Source organism: Schistocerca serialis, chromosome 12 (genome assembly GCF_023864345.2).
Source record: "Schistocerca serialis cubense isolate TAMUIC-IGC-003099 chromosome 12, iqSchSeri2.2, whole genome shotgun sequence".
In the NCBI taxonomy this organism is placed as follows: Eukaryota; Metazoa; Arthropoda; class Insecta; order Orthoptera; family Acrididae; genus Schistocerca; species Schistocerca serialis.
Genome location: NC_064649.1, coordinates 118,523,689 through 118,542,697, shown reverse-complemented (window position 1 = coordinate 118,542,697; position 19,009 = coordinate 118,523,689). Strand labels below are relative to the sequence as shown.

Sequence of the window (19,009 nt, the reverse complement as noted above, 5' to 3'; positions counted from 1 at the left end):
TTCAAATGTACTTACGTTGTGTATTTTAATTTAAAAAGCTACCTGTTACCAACTGTTCGTCTAAAATTGTGAGCCGTGTATTTGTGACTATTACAGCGCCATCTATCACAAAGCGAAAAAAGTGGTCCAACTAAAACATTCATATTTCTTTACGTACTACACGAATATGTAATAAAAATAGGGGTTCCTATTTTAAAACAACGCAGTTGATATCCGTCTGAACTATGGCAGCCATCTAGCGGGCCAACCATAGCGCCATCTGGTTTCCCCCTTCAAGCTAGACGAGTTTCGTTCTTTGTAGTTTTTTCGTTTGATGCTTATTTCGTGAGATATTTGGCCCGGTCACTATCAATGGACCACCATATATATATGTATATCCACTTAAACGTTTCAGCGCAAATATCTGTAGAAAAACAACAAACATTGAACAACGATTTTCGCGTGAATGTATGTAAGGCAGGGGCTCACGAATGAAATCACTATGTAACATTCCAAAAGGTAAGCAAATATTTTTTCAACACAAACTTGTTTTTCCTTAAATAGACAACCCGTGTCATTTCTTGCGTAATCAATAACACGAAAAATCATAAAGAGAATGGCGTTGATTGCAACGCAATACATCAATTATAATCCGAGAAGTTGGAAAGTGAAGTTGACGCTTGAAATAAACGAAACGCGCCCGTATTGCACACCCCGAGATGCAAGTGTGAAACCTACGTTGCTCGAAACCGCGGTGTGACTGACGTATGTAATCTTACTTTCGCTGTTATCAGGAGGACCGAAGGTAATAAGGTTTTGCTACCACTCACATTGATATGTACATAACGGCTTACCTCCTGTGTGTACTATTTACTTTCGTGCACTGTACAGAGCGCTTCCGATCAGTGTACAAACCTAACAGTTCTCAAATTAATGGATAGGGCTAATCCTGTCAGATTTCCCATGTGGTCGCCAAAGCTCATCCTCATTAACTTTTTTATCTGAGAACATGTGAAAAATTTGGTGTTTAAGAAGTTTCAAAGAACAATTGGCAACATGAAAGCCCGTATTACCGCTGCATGTGCCGCAATAGCACCAGAAACAGCAGTGAGTCGATCAGTGTTGGACCCTATACAGTGGTGTTCCCATTCAAATGGCGATCTCTTCGAACATACGTTGTAATATTTCTGCTGTGAGAAATGTGTTTTTCTGAGAAGGCGTATGTTTGTTTGTAGATACTATTGTACATTTATGTAGTGGTTCCGTCGTGTGCAAAAGTTCAGTTGTAACATAATCATTAAAAATGTTCAGGGACAATGTCTTGCACGTGTTATGCACCATTATTTAACTGATGTACAAGTATCATTTACCCCTCTGTTAGATCCTTAATTATGTTTAGTCTGGCCGGTGATATTGGATATCTTATTACCGTTATGTCCTTTCTATTACTGTAACAAAGATCAATAAAACACGAACGGACGCTCTGAGTGACCACGTGGTTTGAGGCGCCATGTAACGGATTGCGTGGTTCCTCCTGCCGGAGGTTCGAGTCCTCCCTGCGGCATGGGTGTGTGTGTTGTTCTTAGCTTAAGTTAGTTTAAATAGTGTAAGTCTAGGGACCGATGACCTGAGCAGTTTGGTCCCTTAGGAATTCACTCATATTTAAATTTAAATAAATCACGAACGAGAAAACCCTTTCCTTATTTTTCGTTGTATGTGACTGGACATCTGTATTGTTTCCAGTAAATAGCAGTAAATACAGCGTTTGTCGCGTTGTAGTACGTCAAGCACAACGCCATTATGGGTAACGTGGGGTTCACGCTTTCATCTCTGGATGTTCAATAGCGGCGCGTTTCGTTTATTTCAAGCGTCAACTTTGCTTTGCAATATCTCTGAATGTAATTGACGTATTGTGATGCAACCAACGCCATTCTCTTTCTGACTTTTCATGTTACTGATTGCGTAAGAAATAATACTGAATGTCTATTAAAAAAAACATAAATTTGTGTTGAAAATAATATTTGCTTACGTTTTAGAAAGTCTCATAGTATTTACTTTCATGAGCGCGCAAAGTCGTTTTTCAGTATCTGTCGTTGTTCCAGAACTATTTGTGCTGAAACGTTTAAGTGGGCCATCCCGTCTATATACGGTGGTCAGTAAATGTCTGAAACCCTTGTAGGGATGTTGCAGGGCAGGTTGTACTGAGACATAAATGTTAAGAAAAAAATTCGATACGTTCCGCCGTTTCCGAGTTATTTACCATTGAAATTAGCCAATCGGGACGTCGCGCGCTTTGTTTGGTTAGCTGAAACTTGAATTCGGGCACGCAACGAACTGATTGGAAAAGTTCATGCTAAATAACTCGGAAACGGCTCTTCGTATCGAATTTTTTACGTAACATTTATGTCTCAGTACAACCTCCTCTGCAACATCCCTACAAGCGTTTCAGGCATTTTATGACCACCCTGTATATATATGTATATATCAAATAATGTAAGATGAACACCAACCAAAGCAAAACGAGGATAATGGAATGTAGTCGAATTAAGTCGGGTGATGCTGAGGGGATTAGATTAGGAAATGAGACGCTTAAAGTAGTAAAGGAGTTTTGCTATTTGGGGAGCAAAATAACTGATGATGGTCGAATTAGGGAGGATATAAAATGTAGACTGGCAATGGCAAGGAAAGCGTTTCTGAAAAAGAGAAATTTTTTAACATCGAGTATAGATTTAAGTGTCAGGAAGTCGTTTCTGAAAGTATTTGTATGGAATGTAGCCATGTATGGAAGTGAAACATGGACGATAAATAGTTTGGACAAGAAGAGAATAGAAGCTTTGGAAATGTGGTACTACAGAAGAATGCTGAAGATTAAATGGGTAGATCACATAACTAATGAGGAGGTATTGAATGGGATTGGGGAGAAGAGGAGTTTGTGGCACAACTTGACTAGAAGAAGGGATCGGTTGGTAGGATAGGACATGTTCTGAGGTATCAAGGGATCACCAATTCAGTACTGGAGGGAAGCGTGAAAGGAGACCAAGAGATGAATACACTAAGCAGATTCAGAAGGATGTAGGTTGCAGTAGGTACTGGGAGATGAAGAAGCTTGCACAGGATACAGTAGCATGGGGAGCTGCATCGAACCAGTCTCAGGACTGAAGACCACAACAACAACATATCAAATTTTAATTTTTTTATTTCATTAGTATTTATAAATAAATTGTTATTTTTTGTAATTTGTAATTTACGCCACTCAGAAATCTTCTAATATTCAATGATCATTTTTTCGTGTATTCAGTATCCAGTAAATTGACATTTCGGCACTATGTATTAAATATAGTACAGTATGAAGAAACTCGAAGTGTACCAGTGTTAGAGCCAATCGTTATCCGATAGATGATATCAGTAAGCTGATTTTGATGTTTATTTTGTTACGCAGTTAATCCTGCGTCGCCTGTGAGATGTTGTCACAATGACACACCCAACCCATTGGTGAGGAGAGTTTTGCCCAGGTGGAGGCTCTGACTCGAAACTAATAGACCTGAAACTATATCTGTGGTTTCGTGTCCTGCCCATCTCTCAAATACACGGAAAAAGAGAATCGCTTCCTTACTACCCAATTCAGTGGATGTCCTAATATTCAGTGCAGTGGGAAGTACCCTCTGCCATGTTCTTCATAGTGGTTTGCAGAATGTAAATGTAAATTTCTTGGGGGGGGTCCAAATTTTTTGGTAATTTTATGTTATGTGTATAAAGTATGCTCATTTTAATCTTGTCTCACGTTGTGCTACCTGAAGCTATTTAAAATAACAAAACCATAACAAATATCTGCAGAGTCATCGCAGGCGGCGCGCTCTGGTGGCTGCTTCCCGGGCGACGCGACGGTGCTGCTCTCTGACGGGCAGCGGCTGCCACTGCGGCGGCTCCGCATAGGCCAGCGCGTGCAGGCAGTTGACCTGGAGAGTGGTCAGACACTCTTCTCGGAGGTCATCCTCTTCCTAGACCGCAGCCCTAATGTGAGTATCCACGCCACTACAATGCTCACTCTTTATATGATTATCTTCGAAACTCATTAACGTGATTGCTTCTGCAGGAGAAACAGTGTATCAATAATTGTGCACTAGTTAGCGTACAGACCATATGGTATTACTCACTAGTCATGACTCTGCAATGAGAAACTGCAATTTGTCGCTACATTAATTTATTTGGAAATGCATCACATGTTTCCTCATGTGGATCACATATATATTTCATCATCACTTCGCTGTCTCTACTACCCTACAATAGCACTGAATAATATTTTTCCCGTAAAAAAGAGGAAAAGGAATAGCAAATTTTAACGGAAAGAGAACAAAAGAGGTGCAAGAAGAGCAGGAAGTAAGTTAAAAATAAATGTAACGAGTAAGAATGTAACCAAGAGAGTGGAGAAGAAAGGTCATAGATGATGAAAACAAAGAGAGGGAGATAGGGGCATATAATGACAAATTGAAAAAGAATGAAATACAGAGGGAAAGAAGAAAAGTAGGTTATAGAACTAAAGAAGTAGGAAACAAGAAAGAAAGAGTCAGTAAAGATATAGAGACAACAGGCAAAAGAAAGAGGTAGGAAAAATGAAAATATTAAGAGGGATAAAGGAACAAAAAAGAAATAACTAGAAAGGAGGGGAGATATAACAGAAAGGGAGATTGATGCAGAGAAGAAATAAGTAAAGAAGGAGGACGACAATGGTGTTTAACTCCTCATTACCAATGAGGTCATTAGAGACAGAGCAGAAGCTCAAGTTAGGGAAGGATGGAGAAGTAAAGTGGCCATGCCATTTCGAAGGAACCTCCCAGCATTTACCTTAAGTAATTTAGAGAAATCACAGACAACCTAAATCAGAATGGCCAGATGTGGGTTTGAACCTATGTCCTCCTGAATGCGAGTCCAGTGTGCTAATCACTGCACTACCCCTCTCAGTAAAAACAAATAAATTAAGCCTGGAATGAGAAAGGGTCAGACAGAGTGGAAGATGAGAAAGGAGCAAAAACAGAGTAATGAAAATAAACATAGAAAAATATACGCAAAAGAGAAGGGAATCTCCACATAGTTGAATTAAGAATGTGAAAAGAGAACAGAAAGATATTAGAAAATAGAAGGAAGGAAATGAACTTGCAAAGAAAGCAATGGAGGGATTGAGATGAAGATGGGAGAATAAGAATAAAGAAGAGAAAAAAGAGAGAGAATGAGATATTTTATGAATTAAAGAAGGAAGGAGTAAGGCATGAAAGAGAGGTTTGAGAAGTAAATGAATAGTACAAAGAGAAAGAGAAAAAGGATAAAAGAGAGATAAGAAAGAGGTATCAAAAGTAATAAAATGGAAAATAAAGTAATTAAATGGTATGGAAGGTGATTGAGATGGAAAAAATATTGGATAAGAAGCAGAGTCAAAAGGTGAATTCGGAGAGAGAAGAATAAAAGAAGAAAGTACATAAGGAAGTTAGCTTCATGCAGAAGAAGTAGAAGAAGATCAAAGGGAAGGGGAAAGAAAGAGACAAGGAATGCGCCACAGGACGGTAAGGATTGATGAGGACAGAGCAGAAAGAGAATGGCACGGTAGGAACAAAGAGGTAGTCGAGAATATAAGAAAGAACGAATGACACGGGTAAGAGAAGGTAATAGAACATAGAAAGTTGGAAGGAAAGGCCAGAAAGAGATAGGGGGAGGGGGAGGATGTAATATTTCCCATGTACACACCATATTCCTTGTTCCTACTGCTCACGTACACCATTCCGTTTGCAGGAGGAGCGACCGTTCTTGCGGCTGTCCCTGGCATCCGGCAGTGCCCTGCTGGTGACACCAGCTCACCTGCTGCCCGTGGACAGGGGCTCGAGAGGTGTGCAGCAAGTCTTCGCCGGCAGCGTGCACCCGGGAGACCGTCTCTTTGTAAGTTTCCTGCTCTCTGTACCGGTTAAGTCCCATTCCTGCACCCAAGTCCATACCATACACTTCATATTAGACCTTTCCACACATTTGTTTGCTCCACACGGATGATGGGACCATACTGGCTTGCCATCACCAATATTGCCCAAATTTTTGGTGTATGCAGGGCTTGGCTCAAAATGAAAGTGACACAAAAGGGAGTATTTAGAGTAAATAGCATTTTTGGCATGAGTCAGGTGAGGTATGAGGCATTTATGATAGCTTAGTTTCCAGGCAGCAGTTGACACAGTGTAACAAGTACAGAATTATAATCAGATAGTGATAGGGTTGAGCCTTTTATGGAGCCTGTTATTTTCTTTCTTCTTTGTTATTTTCAATTTTTATTTTAATCACACTCAAAATAAACTGAAATAATGTTTAATATATATTTTGTATTAATGTTTTCATAAAAGCATCACATGGAAATGCAAAGGAAAATTTGGGGTGCACAGGAACGAATTTCTTCTATTAATTGACTTGTGGAGGGACAAAAAAATCCACCACTATGAGATTTTTCAAGATAAAGGGTTTCCATCATGTAAGATTAAAGAGAATCCCCTCAAATGCATTCCACTGCTGCAACCCTACAATGTCTATTTTTTGTTATGTAAAGAATTTGATCAAAACACTAGAAAACTGGTCTTGTCTCATCATCTACATCTACATCTACATACATACTCTGCAATCCATCATACGGTGCGTGGCGGAGGGTACCTTGTACCACAACTAGCATCTTCTCTCCCTGTTCCACTCCTAAACAGAACGAGGGAAAAATGACTGCCTATATGCCTCTGTATGAGCCCTAATCTCTCTTAACTTATCTTTGTGGTCTTTCCGCAAAATATAAGTTGGCGGCAGTAAAATTGTTCTGCAGTCAGCCTCAAATGCTGGTACTCTAAATTTCCTCACTAGCAATTCATGAAAAGAACACCTCCTTTCCTCTAGAGACTCCCACCCCAGTTTCTGAAGCATTTCCTTAACACTCGCATGATGCTCAAACCTACCAGCAACAAATCTAGCAACCAGCCTCTACATTGCTTCTATGTCCTCCCTCAATCCGACCTGATATGGATCCCAAACGCTCAAGAAAGAGAGAAAGAGAGAAAAAGAAATTGCACCCTTAGAAGACTACATCAAAAAAATTCCTTTCTACATCACCAGCTATCCTCATGAGTACTTTGTAACATGGTGTGTTTGGTGACGTTTGCTGCCAACCTACTTGATGAAAGTAACAGAAACTTTAAAACAAACATGCAATTGTAAAAAGGCAGCATTTGTAACACGTGCAAGATGCCAAGATAATTACTGCTTCCCCTGTTTTTAGAGTGAATGCAACCCCCACACATGAAAATCAACAACTGTAAAATAATAAAATTATCTAATTTTATGTACAAAATCATTGTGTACATCTTACTGCCCCTTACTGGGAATGTTCGAATCACAAGTTTTTGCAGTGCTTTTCCTCTTCATGCTTCTTATGGAAATATTAATAACAACATTGTTGTGAACATAGTTTCAGCTTGCTTGCAATGTAATGAATGTAAAAACTGAAAATTAAAATTAAAAGAAAGTTTCCACATTGGGACTCGACCTCACAACCCTCCATTTACCATTGTGCACTATTTCTGCATGCCAGCTTCAGCCTGCAAGCTACGCTGATGAAAATGGCTCATGCTTCCCATGACCCACTCCAAAAATCCATCTGGAGCTCTCACTTCTCCCACTTTTGTTTCTGGCCAAGCCCTGCACGTACCACAAATTTGGATGAAATTGACGACGAAAAGTTGGCGCAGTGTAGGATACACCACCTAGTTGGCACATAGCAATACATTTTCACTCTGCAGTGGAGTGTGTGCTGATTTGAAACTTAAGGGCAGATTAAAACTGTGTGCCAAATCAGAGTCAGACCTGAGCTGAGACCTTTGCCTTTGACAGGCAAGTGCGCTACTGACTGAACTATCAAAGCACGACTCACGATCCACAAACAGGATTTCACTTCTGCCAGTACCACATAGTGGATCATGTACTGCACTTGCATAGATTTGTTATTTGTTATTCATTGAGCATCCATTTTGTCATATACAATGATATAGGAGTTGTCATGTTACATTATATGAGTTTGTAATTATACAGTAAATTAATAACATAGGCCTACAGTGGTAAAACATATATAAATATATATCTCGTGCAGCATATAGTAGAGAATAACGAAACAAACAATCATTAATTATTTATAGAGCATACTATTTTCATACATTTGTTTTTCATATATGACTTATCATTATAATTGACCACTTTAGTAGGGAATAACAGAACAAACAATAATTAATTAATTATAGTGTGTACAGGCAGACTATTTTCATAGATTTGTTCAAATATGAATTATCATTATCATTGACCACTATGTCACTATGTTCTGAAAATCCATGTACTCTGTAACACTGTAAAAACATTCTCTTAATAACATTTTTAAGCTCATTTTTAAAAATGTAAAACTTTTCTATCTTAAGGGAAGAGCACTAAAAAGGATTTTGGGGTGATATATTGCACTTTTGTGATATTGGCCTGTTTTGTGTGTTTCTCTGTGGAAATCATTCCTGTGTCTTGTTGGGTAGTCATGGCACTCACTATTTAAAGAAGAAAATTGGGGATGAGATTTGAAAAAGCAGGTACTTTAGTAGATATATAAAGACGGAAGCGACATTATTTGAAATTCTTTGAAAATTTCCCTGCAGGCTCTCTTGGTTCAGCCCCTTTCATTATTCTTAATGCTCATTTTTGAATAATGAATGACCAGTTTGCCAGACTTGAATTACCCCAAAATAAGACACCATACCGCAATAGACTATGCATAAGAGCATGATAAGCACATATTACAGTTTTTTCACTGCAGCAGTTTTTCAGCATTCTGAGTATGTAGCAGCATTTACTTAGCTTTTTATTGAGCATTTCAATATGTTTATTCCACTTTAGACGCTCATCTAGCCAGATACCTAAAAATTTTGTGTTTGAAGTTCGTAAAATCTTCTGTTCACCAAGTTCCAAACTATATTGGGCTTTACTTTATTCAATACGTGGCTGAAATTCATCCATACTGGTTTTTTTTCTCATTTACAAATAAACAGTTATCTCTAAACCATTTTCCTCCTTCTTCTTTTGTTATTTCTACTTTGTGTTGCAAGTCGGTCTCATTTTGAGCTTTAATAAAAAAACTTGTATTGTCCGCATACAATACATCATTAGCTAGTGTTAAACAGTTTGGTAGGTCATTTATGAAAATCAAGAACAAGAGGGGTCCCAGCACAGAACCTTGTGGCACTCCATTACTAACTTTCTTATATTCTGTTAGTAGAGTTCTAGCCTGTGAAAGGCAAAGGTCCCAGGTTTGAATTCCAGTCTGGTACACATTCTTAACCCTACAGTAAGTTTAAAAAACTCTTGTAGTCCACTTAGTGGAGCACTACGACCGTGCAGAAAACATCAAGTTGTAAAGTTTGTGAATGTTTGTTTGTGGGGAGACTGTTTGATGCAGAGAGAAAAACAACCAATCTGCTGATGTGTGTGCATGTTAATGTACCACAGATAAAAATATATTCATTTATACCCATTACACCCCCTGTGTATGTATTGGATTTAGAAGTGAAGAGTGATTTTCTTTTCAAGCAGTTGTTTCATCCATTTCTTATATCCTCTACACAGCTTTCATTCCCAGTCTCCAAACTTTGTAACCAATCTTCAAGATTTGACTTGCTCCTTGATCTTACCTTTCAATGATACATTTTTATATGAAGGCAACAAACGTTACTCAGGCTGTAGAAAGTTTGTTAAAACCATGGCCAGTTTCACACCAGTTTAAGAACATCCTCAGGTGCTATAATTGTATCTATAACATTATTTATGTAACAATTTTCTTGAAGCCTCTCCCCATCCTTAACAGCATTATATAAAGCTTTCTTGAAGCCTCGCCTCATCCTTTCATGTCACTGATAAAATTAAAACCCACTAGAAGCGTTTGTCAAATAGATAATACGAGGTGTCCCATAACATCAGTTGGAGGTGGATTGGGCTCAGCTATAAGCAACCTTCAATGAAGTTTTGACAGAGCCTTAATGTTTACTGATTCTCACCACTTTGGCCTTTTCTACTAATATCCATGTTCTGGTCTCTTTTTCCTGTTTCTTTTGCATGGCAGGGAGAGGAGGACAAGTGGAATAGAGTTCATGATTGTAAGACTTTGTGCAAGTACACTCTGTGCAGTGTCTCATGGATTGACGTCCTGTGGCACTATAGATGCATCCTAGTTTTTACCTACTCACTTCTTTCATTATCATCATCATCATCATCATCATCAAAATAATAAATTACATGACCCCACACCCCATAAACTAACTACATTTAACAGATGTTGTTGTTGTTGTGGTCTTCAGTCCAGAGACTGGTCTTACGCAGCTCTCCATGCTACTCTACCCTGTGCAAGCTCCTTCATCTCCCAGTACCTACTGCAGCATACGTCCTTCTGAATCTGCTTAGTGTATTCATCTCTTGGTCTCCCTCTACAATTTTTACCCTCCACACTGCCCTCCAGTACAAAATTGGTGATCTCTTGATGCCTCAGAACATGTCCTACCAACCGATCCCTTTTTCTAGTCAAGTTGTGCCACAAACTCCTCTTCTCCCCAATTCTATTCAATACCTCCTCATTAGTTACATGATCTGCCCATCTAATCTTCAGCATTCTTCTGCAGCACCACATTTTAAAAGCTTCTATTCTCTTCTCATCTAAACTATTTATCGTCCACGTACCACTTCGTACACTCCATACAAATACTTTCGGAAACGACTTCCTGACACTAAAATCTATACTCGATGTTAACAAATTTCTCTTCTTCAGAAATGCTTTGCTTGCCATTGCCAGTCTACATTTTATATTCTCTCTACTTTGACCATCACGAGTTATTTTGCTCTCCAAATAGCAAAACTCATTTACTACTTTAAGCATCTCATTTCCTAATCTAATTCCCTCAGCATCACCCAATTTAATTCGACTACATTCCATTACCCTTGTTTTGCTTTTGTTGATGTTCATCTTATATCCTCCTTTCAAGACACTATCCATTCCGTTCAACTGCTGTTGCAGGTCCTTTGCTGTCTCTGACAGAATCACAATGTCATCGGCGAACCTCAAAAGTTTTTATTTCTTCTCCATGGATTTTAATTCCTACTCCAAATTTTTCTTTTGTTTCCTTTAATGCTTGCTCAATATATAGATTGAATAACATCAGGGAGAGGCTACAACCCTGTGTCACTCCCTTCCCAACCACTGCTTCCCTTTCATGCCCCTTGACTCTTATAACTGCCATCTGGTTTCTGTACAAATTGTAAATAGCCTTTCACTCCCTGTATTTTACCCCTGCCATCTCCAGAATTTGAAAGAGTATTCCAGTTATAGTTAAGAAATAACTTTCAAATGTAGCCACCAACATGTGCCATTGTGCAAGACGGAAGTAAAGCGTTTCAATTAGGGAGCTGAACCTACCCCTCAGTGTGTCCTAGCTAACAACACAAACCAACTTCACCCGATGCTACTTCCCACCTCCTCCATCATAAATTGTAATTATTCCTCTTGATGTGATATGACTCATTTTATGTGTCCACTGTGAACATCGTATTTCTTCTGTATACTTATTTTAAATTGGATACATGTATATAAATCTGATCTGTCTTTGTATGCAGATTCTATCTGGTAATATTTATTATTAGTATCCAGATAGTTTTTTTAATCTGGATGACAATGTAAGATATTAATATACTCCTTGGATTGGCAGCCAGATCATCAAGCACCTTGACATGATATCTCCACAGTCCACCCAGCTGCAATCTTCAGGCGAACTGCTGTTGCGTGAACTTCCTGGAACTGAATTCTGAATGCAAGCAGGAGCATAAAGCACCACAGTAGGCCAGCAGCACATGCACAAGAAATTGTCATAACTATGAAAAGAATCTATTGAAAATAGACTATCTGACAATCATACAAATAGAGACAAGGGTTACCCTTTAAGTAAGATTTGGTACTCCACTTTATCAGACATTAAAAAACAATGGTCTTTGATTCAAACATCAGGACAGTTTATAACAGTGATTTATCGATTTCGCCAGCTTCCACCACTATATGTCCACTTGCACTAGAGTGCAATTATGACAATTTCTTGCACACACACTGTTGACTTTCTGTGGTGTATAAAGGAGCACCGGTTCGCAGTCTGTATTCCAACCCAGCGAGTTTCTGCAACAGCAGATTCACCTGAAAATAGTGTCCAGGTGGACTGCAGAAATATTGTGTCATGTTGACTTCATTATCCAGCTCTAAACAAGAGATGAATATTGCCATTTATTATGCCAGAAAAGCCTGCGTAGTTACGGCATAGATACTATTTATTTTTTGTTGCTATAGCATGAAGCGAAGATAACTAGCAATGCTGCAACGAGCACTACTTTCCAAATTCATACTAATAATACTCAAATATATTAAACTTATTATTATTATTGTTATGAGTACATTTTCATTATGAGCACTTGTAATACTAACACATATTAGACTTTTGACTAGATCATTTACATTGTCCTTCTTCCCATAAAACATCAAATATTCTGTCTTGAAAAATGCTTTTCTAGAGACATAGAGCGCCCCCCCCCCCTCCCCCTCTTCACTCACACCTGTGCACCGGCACATTGCATTATATACTAGAATGTGTGTGTGAGGAGAAGGCAGGGGGTCAGAAGGGGAGGCACATACACATTTTACTCCAGCTCAACTGAGGATTTATTCCAAAAGCTAGCAAGTTTTCTTTCTGTTTTGTGTGCACCTGTCAAGAAATGAACACTTCTGCTCTTCAATAGCTCACCTCCTTTACGCCTAAATTATTTATGTTCTATCATACTATATCAGATTATAGCCAAACCAGTAACTTCATTACCTTTGCAGCGGCTGTATATAAACTGCAGTTGTTTCAAAGAAAATGCCTTTTTTTGCATGCTGCACGTCAAAATTTTTATTTTTATTTATGCACCCAGACGTGTTTTGCCTTTTTTACAAGGCATCTTCAGTGGGTGTCAAGTAACTTCTAATTCACTGCATCCAAGCAAACTGCTTTTTCTCATCTGGCAACCAGGTGGACATCTTACAGTTCATTTTCAGTTCACTGTGTACGTTAACTTTAAAAAGATGGCAGTACGTAAACGGTGAACTGAAAGTGAACTGTAAGATGTGCACCTGGTTGCCAGATGAGAAGCAGCAGTTTGCTTAGATGCAGTGAATTAGAAGTTACTTGACACCCACTGAAGATGCCTTGTAAAAAAGGGAAAACGTGTCTGGGTGCGTAAATAAAAATAAAAATTTTGATGTGCAGCATGCAAAAAAGGCATTTTCTTTGAAACAACTGCAATTTTAAAAATAAATGTGTCTTTTTCACCATACTTTTAGAAACTCATACACTGTAAATACTTCTCTCTGCTTAACAACTTTCACATTGGTTTATTTCATGACAGAATACAATACACACAGTGCAGGTCACACTGATAATTAAGTCCATCCTTGTGTGAATGTGTAAGGATGGATGAACATGAACATGAACAGAAACAGGAAGATACATCTTTCTCACACTTCTATTTTATTTTATTTTATTTTTTTCTGTTATAATTCTCATAGGGAATTGGAACATAATGGCAGTTCTTGTGGAATTGGCTGTTGGCTAAATGTGTTGTTCTAACTGGGGTGGCAATGAACCGCTCCCAGTGGGGCATATGCAGTCTCGTTTCTCCAGTCCCGACTCATTCAACATGAAACATAAAAATATATATAGCATATAACTATTACACAAAATCATTACATGAAAAATTCTTTAGTTATATATTAAAAGAAACACTGGTATATCCTTACGTCACTTATGCGGCAAAGGCAGCAGTGTCCTCGAAAATTGCATCGCACTAAACTCTGATTCTACCAACAATCCTCAAGTGTCTGGACATATTATATCTTTATCCTTTCTCCTCCTGCAATTAAGCCTCTTGCTTTCCTTACACTTTCCCTCTTAGTTTTCTTTGTGCCATGTGAAATGTCAACGAAAAATTAATCAGCACCAGTCTAATATTCATTCAACAGTCTCTAGATCCATGTGCATATAGAAACACAGTACGATAAATGTAAATTAATGCAGATGAATAGGAAAAAGAATCCTGTAATGTTTGAATACTCCATTAGTAGTGTAGCACTTGACACAGTCACGTCGATTAAATATTTGGGCGTAACATTGCAGAGCAATATGAAGTGGGACAAGCATGTAATGGCAGTTGTGGGGAAGGCGGATAGTCGTCTTCAATTCATTGGTAGAATTTTGGGAAATGTGGTTCATCTGTAAAGAGACCACTTATAAAACACTAATACGACCTATTCTCGAGTATTGCTTGAGCGTTTGGGATCCCTATCAGGTCGGATTGAGGGAGGACATAGAAGCAATTCAGATGCGGGCCGCTAGGTTTGTTACTGGTAGGTCTGATCATCACACGAGTGTTACGGAAATGCTTCAGGAATGCGGGTGGGAGTCTCTGGAGGAAAGGAGGCGTTCTTTTCGTGAATTGCTAATGAGGAAATTTAGAGAACCAGCATTTGAGGCTGACTGCAGTACAATTTTACTGCCACCAACTTACATTTCGCGGAAAGACCACAAAGATAAGATAAGAGAGATTAGGACTTGTACAGAGGCATTTAGGCAGTCATTTTTCCCTCGTTCTATTTGGGAGTGGAACAGGGAGAGAAGATGCTAGTTGTGGTATGAGGTACCCTCTGCCACGCACCGTATGGTGGATTGTGGACTATATATGTAGATGTAGATGTAGAAAACAATGATGTACAAATGTTCCACTCTCTTTCATTCTGGATGCCCTCCGTTTGCCAGGTGTCGGGCGAGAACGTGACGTCGGTGCACGTGGAGCGGGTGCTGGCAGTGTCGGAGGAGAGGCGGTCTGGCGTCTACGCACCGCTGACGCGCCACGGCACCGTCGTCGTGGACGGCGTTGCCGCGTCCTGCTACGCCGTCGTCTCCAGCCACTCGCTGGCCCACTGGTCCTACGCACCCTACCGCTTCGGCTCCGGTGTCCGGGACTTGTTCCGGAAACTGTTCTCGACCGGTCCAGAAGGTGGCGGACCGGAGGCCGCGGGCTCCGAGCGGGCGACGCCCGGTTCTGGCGTCCACTGGTACGCCCGTGCTCTGTACGCAATTGCCAGGTTCGTCCTGCCCTCCGGCATGCTGTACAAGTGATGCTGTCGGAGTGCTCTCTGTGATAATTTAACTAGTGACATTGACTCATTAGTTGGGGAACTTTCAGCATACCTGTGCTCATCCTCAGTGTATTTTTCCTACTCTGAAGAAGATACTTGCCTTTGACAAAAACTGCGACAAGGTGAAGAGTAATACATTTGAGAACTTGTTGGTGTCACTGTACCTATAACGCATTACATACACTATGAAGTAATGCTCCAGTGTAGATAGTGTATATCCTGGTGATAAAAAAAATGAACAACAATATAGTGTGATGATGTCGCTTGTTTCCATCGCTATAGAAAATTAGCACGATAGTTCCATTTATTGACTAGGTGTTTATAAGACACCACAAATAATATTACAATGCACAAACTGCAAATGCCAGAATATATCCTAAATTGTGATCCGAGTTGGCCATCGTAATAGAAGGAATGTGTGATTTCATCTCTGATTCGATACCTAGTAAAGTGTTTGTCAGTACCAGCAGAAATATTTAATCTTCAGGTGAAAATATAGACCTGATTTTGCTATTGCTTTTACAGCATGTGGCAGGTTTGTTAGTGCTTGATATTTGTACTGAACACCTAATCGTGACTCAAGAACCAGCCTGCAATTTTTGATTTAATTGGCAACTGATAGTTTGCCATTGTCTTCTGACATTACCTTCCTTTATTATTGCCTTACAACTACCAAAATGAGACAACAAAACTTATGAAACCTGGATTCCTCCACATTACACCCCTGAATGAAGGTGCCAATAAGAAAGAAATTACACACAGTCATAGGTATGGTGCAAATGTGGAAATTATTTACCTGCGATGCTGGACATCCACACTGCTTACAAAAAGAGTATGACAGTGAGTTTAAGCAGCAGTATTGTCAAGTACAGGAAAAGATAAACCAGGTTTGTTTGGGAACAAAATATGTGAAAAGAACACAGTATGATGCACAAAGACTGAACAATTTGGTCAATCTTTGTATTGTTAACTCATTTTCATAAAAGTTCCATTCGGAGTAGAAGTGTCCAAGGCTTCCCTCTTCATTTAGAAAATGTATTGACAACAAGCACCCTCTCCTTCAGGCTCATGGGATCCGAGACTAAACAGATAACAAGAAAAAATGAATAACCCAATACACACATTTGTGACGGAAACTACTGTTTACTGCATTTAGAAAACATGTTACATATCATATATCACCAGAAACTGACTACTTTACAGATTTGTACTTAAACCGTGCAGTATTTTCTATTACTTGTTTATAGTTCACTTTCAGTTAATAATTGTCCAATATTAAAGGAGTGATCCAGAGGGAAATTAAGTAGAACAAAATGTATTTCATCTGCTTGAAACTTTTTTTTGCAGCTAACAACAGTTATCCATATGCGATTTCTGTCTCTAGGCTTCCTCACTGTCTCATCTTTGGGTGTGCAGGAGAGGTTACAGATTTTCTTATCTCCTCTTCATTTGTCATGCAGCAATTCACTGAAAATTCTCATCAAACACTTTAATTTAGCCATTGTTTGCATTTTGACATTTGAAACTTTCACTCACTTTTGCTGTGCTAATCACACATAACATGCATTATCAGTGTCATGCAAGTTCAAGGACATGATAACCAAGTAATGATGTTGACACGCAGAGTTTGAGCTTTCCGCAGTTATCAGTGCAACATATACGTCTCTCACTTTCATCCCTTGCACAACCATTTTCCTAAACTACAAATTCATTTTCAGCTTTCACCAGTTTCTTTTAATTTCTCTATTCTCTATCTCATTTTACAACTCATTTAATTATACGCTATATTAAGGACCCACACTTTTTCTTGGTGTTCCATACCTTGTCTTTTCCTGCCCCTACATGCACTCTCTCTCTCTCTCTCTCTCTCTCTCTCTCTCTCTCTCTCTCTCTCTCTCTCTCTCTCCATTTCTTTAATGTCCTATGTCCTCTACCCCTCCTCTCATTCATTCTACCTCTACCCATCTACCTCTACACATCCTCTTGTCTCACTCATTTTACATGTCCTTTTCTTGCCATATCTTACACTCATTCTCTTTCACTATAATGCAACACAAAGTGAAAATTTATTTTAGAAAAAGAGGTCCCATAGCATTAACTGATAATGATTTTCATTTGGTAAGTTCAAGACAATAATAGCCACCTGATTTTTCTGGGTTCAACATGGCAATTTTCTTCATGTTTTAGAACCATACATGATTTATAAAGGGCAAGACATTTGCAGAGTTCAAAATTATAATTTCTATTGTTAATAGAACACTCAACTATCCTAACTCTGGTATACATGATACAGGCCTAATGCCCTAAAACCTATTGTCAGCACATGCTTTTCTTCCATAACAATACTAAAAAGAAACAGCACTTTTACCATTAGGTATAATTTTTGTCTAAGCTGCATAGCAAATGGAGAGCTCAATCTTTCGATAGTCACATATTTGATGGCTATCATGAATGAGTTTCCTTATACACAGAAACGGCTGGTACAAGAGCTTTCTTTGAGCTCCAATAACGAATGCTTTTGTCATTAATAAAATTCAGATCTATGTTTCATAAATTGTGGTAGTGAACCACAGTGCAACATAATTCTGTTCATGATTAAATGGTTCAGTTTTCCACTGAAATAGAAGTAACTGAAAGGAGATTTTTTTACTGATTTCACTTATAGATGAGCGTAGCCATCTGTTTCTTCAGTCATGAATCCTGCTGCTTACAAAATAAGCAAGCCTTACATTCCCTCTTATTATGTTAATGAGCTAGTATGGTGAGCATTTTTAACAGTTAAAATAAACAGCACAAGATGTAAGATGCAAGTTCTTGCACTTTACAGTGCACACTTTGTGTCCCTGTAAATGAATTAATTATTTATCAACTGATCAACAACAGCTTTATTTTAGCTATCACAATATCAATTGACTGTTTTAGTTCTAGAAGAAACTGTTGTATATAATGGAGAGAACAGTATAACGCATGAATTATGATAGAGGGTTTGTACCCTCAGCAGAAATGTGACCAGTTATGAACTGAGTTTACTTTTAGATACTAACTCTTGAGTTTATATACAGTAGAAGCTTTGTACTAATATTTTACTGTGTTATATTCTCGTTGTCCTGGCAGCAGCACAGACATTTATGGCAAGAATACAGAGGAAGGAAAATGTACATTGGAGTGATAAATAATATTATAATGTGTACAGTTGAATTATTTATGTTTTTGTATGATTTATATAATACTGAAAGAGTAATATAAAAAGTGAGATATAAATGTTGAAAAAATTACATCTATTTATTTTATTTGTATGTTTTTGAGAGGTTTTGAGATGTCCATTTTAGTTTATATGTAAAAGTTTGTTTATCAATGTACTATAAATTTGAAAACAAGAGACTGAAATGTAATTAAATGTGCCTAATGCCACAATCTCTGCTATTCACAATATGCCTTAAAATAAATTTTTATCACAAATACCAAGGATGAATGTCACAAAAAAATAAAATGTGCACCATGGGATTAAAAAAAGAAGTTTGTGTCAATATTTAAACAGTAGATGAACAATGTGAACAGCATAGAATTTCTTTATCAGAGCTATATTTTGCTTCATAAATGGTAGACACAGATTTGATTAGATATGGTATTTTCTTCCTCTCAGTATAGATATCACACACAATTTTTGAGAATTGAGAACAGGAAAATTAAAAAATAAGATAGCCTATCATTGAACTATCTCGTATACATATTGTG

General features: G+C 38.4%; 1 protein-coding gene across 1 annotated transcript in view; it reads left to right on the top strand.

Moving 5' to 3' along the window:
- Window positions 1-17,136, top strand: part of LOC126427986 (sonic hedgehog protein) — a 506,652-nt gene extending 489,516 nt beyond the window's left edge. The window contains exons 4-6 of the mRNA XM_050089871.1: window positions 3,814-3,995; window positions 5,761-5,904; window positions 14,892-17,136. Coding sequence (XP_049945828.1) covers window positions 3,814-3,995; window positions 5,761-5,904; window positions 14,892-15,254 — 689 coding nt within the window. The 3' untranslated portion in view covers window positions 15,255-17,136. The remainder of the gene's footprint in view (window positions 1-3,813; window positions 3,996-5,760; window positions 5,905-14,891) is intronic.
- Window positions 17,137-19,009: the final 1,873 nt, after the last annotated feature.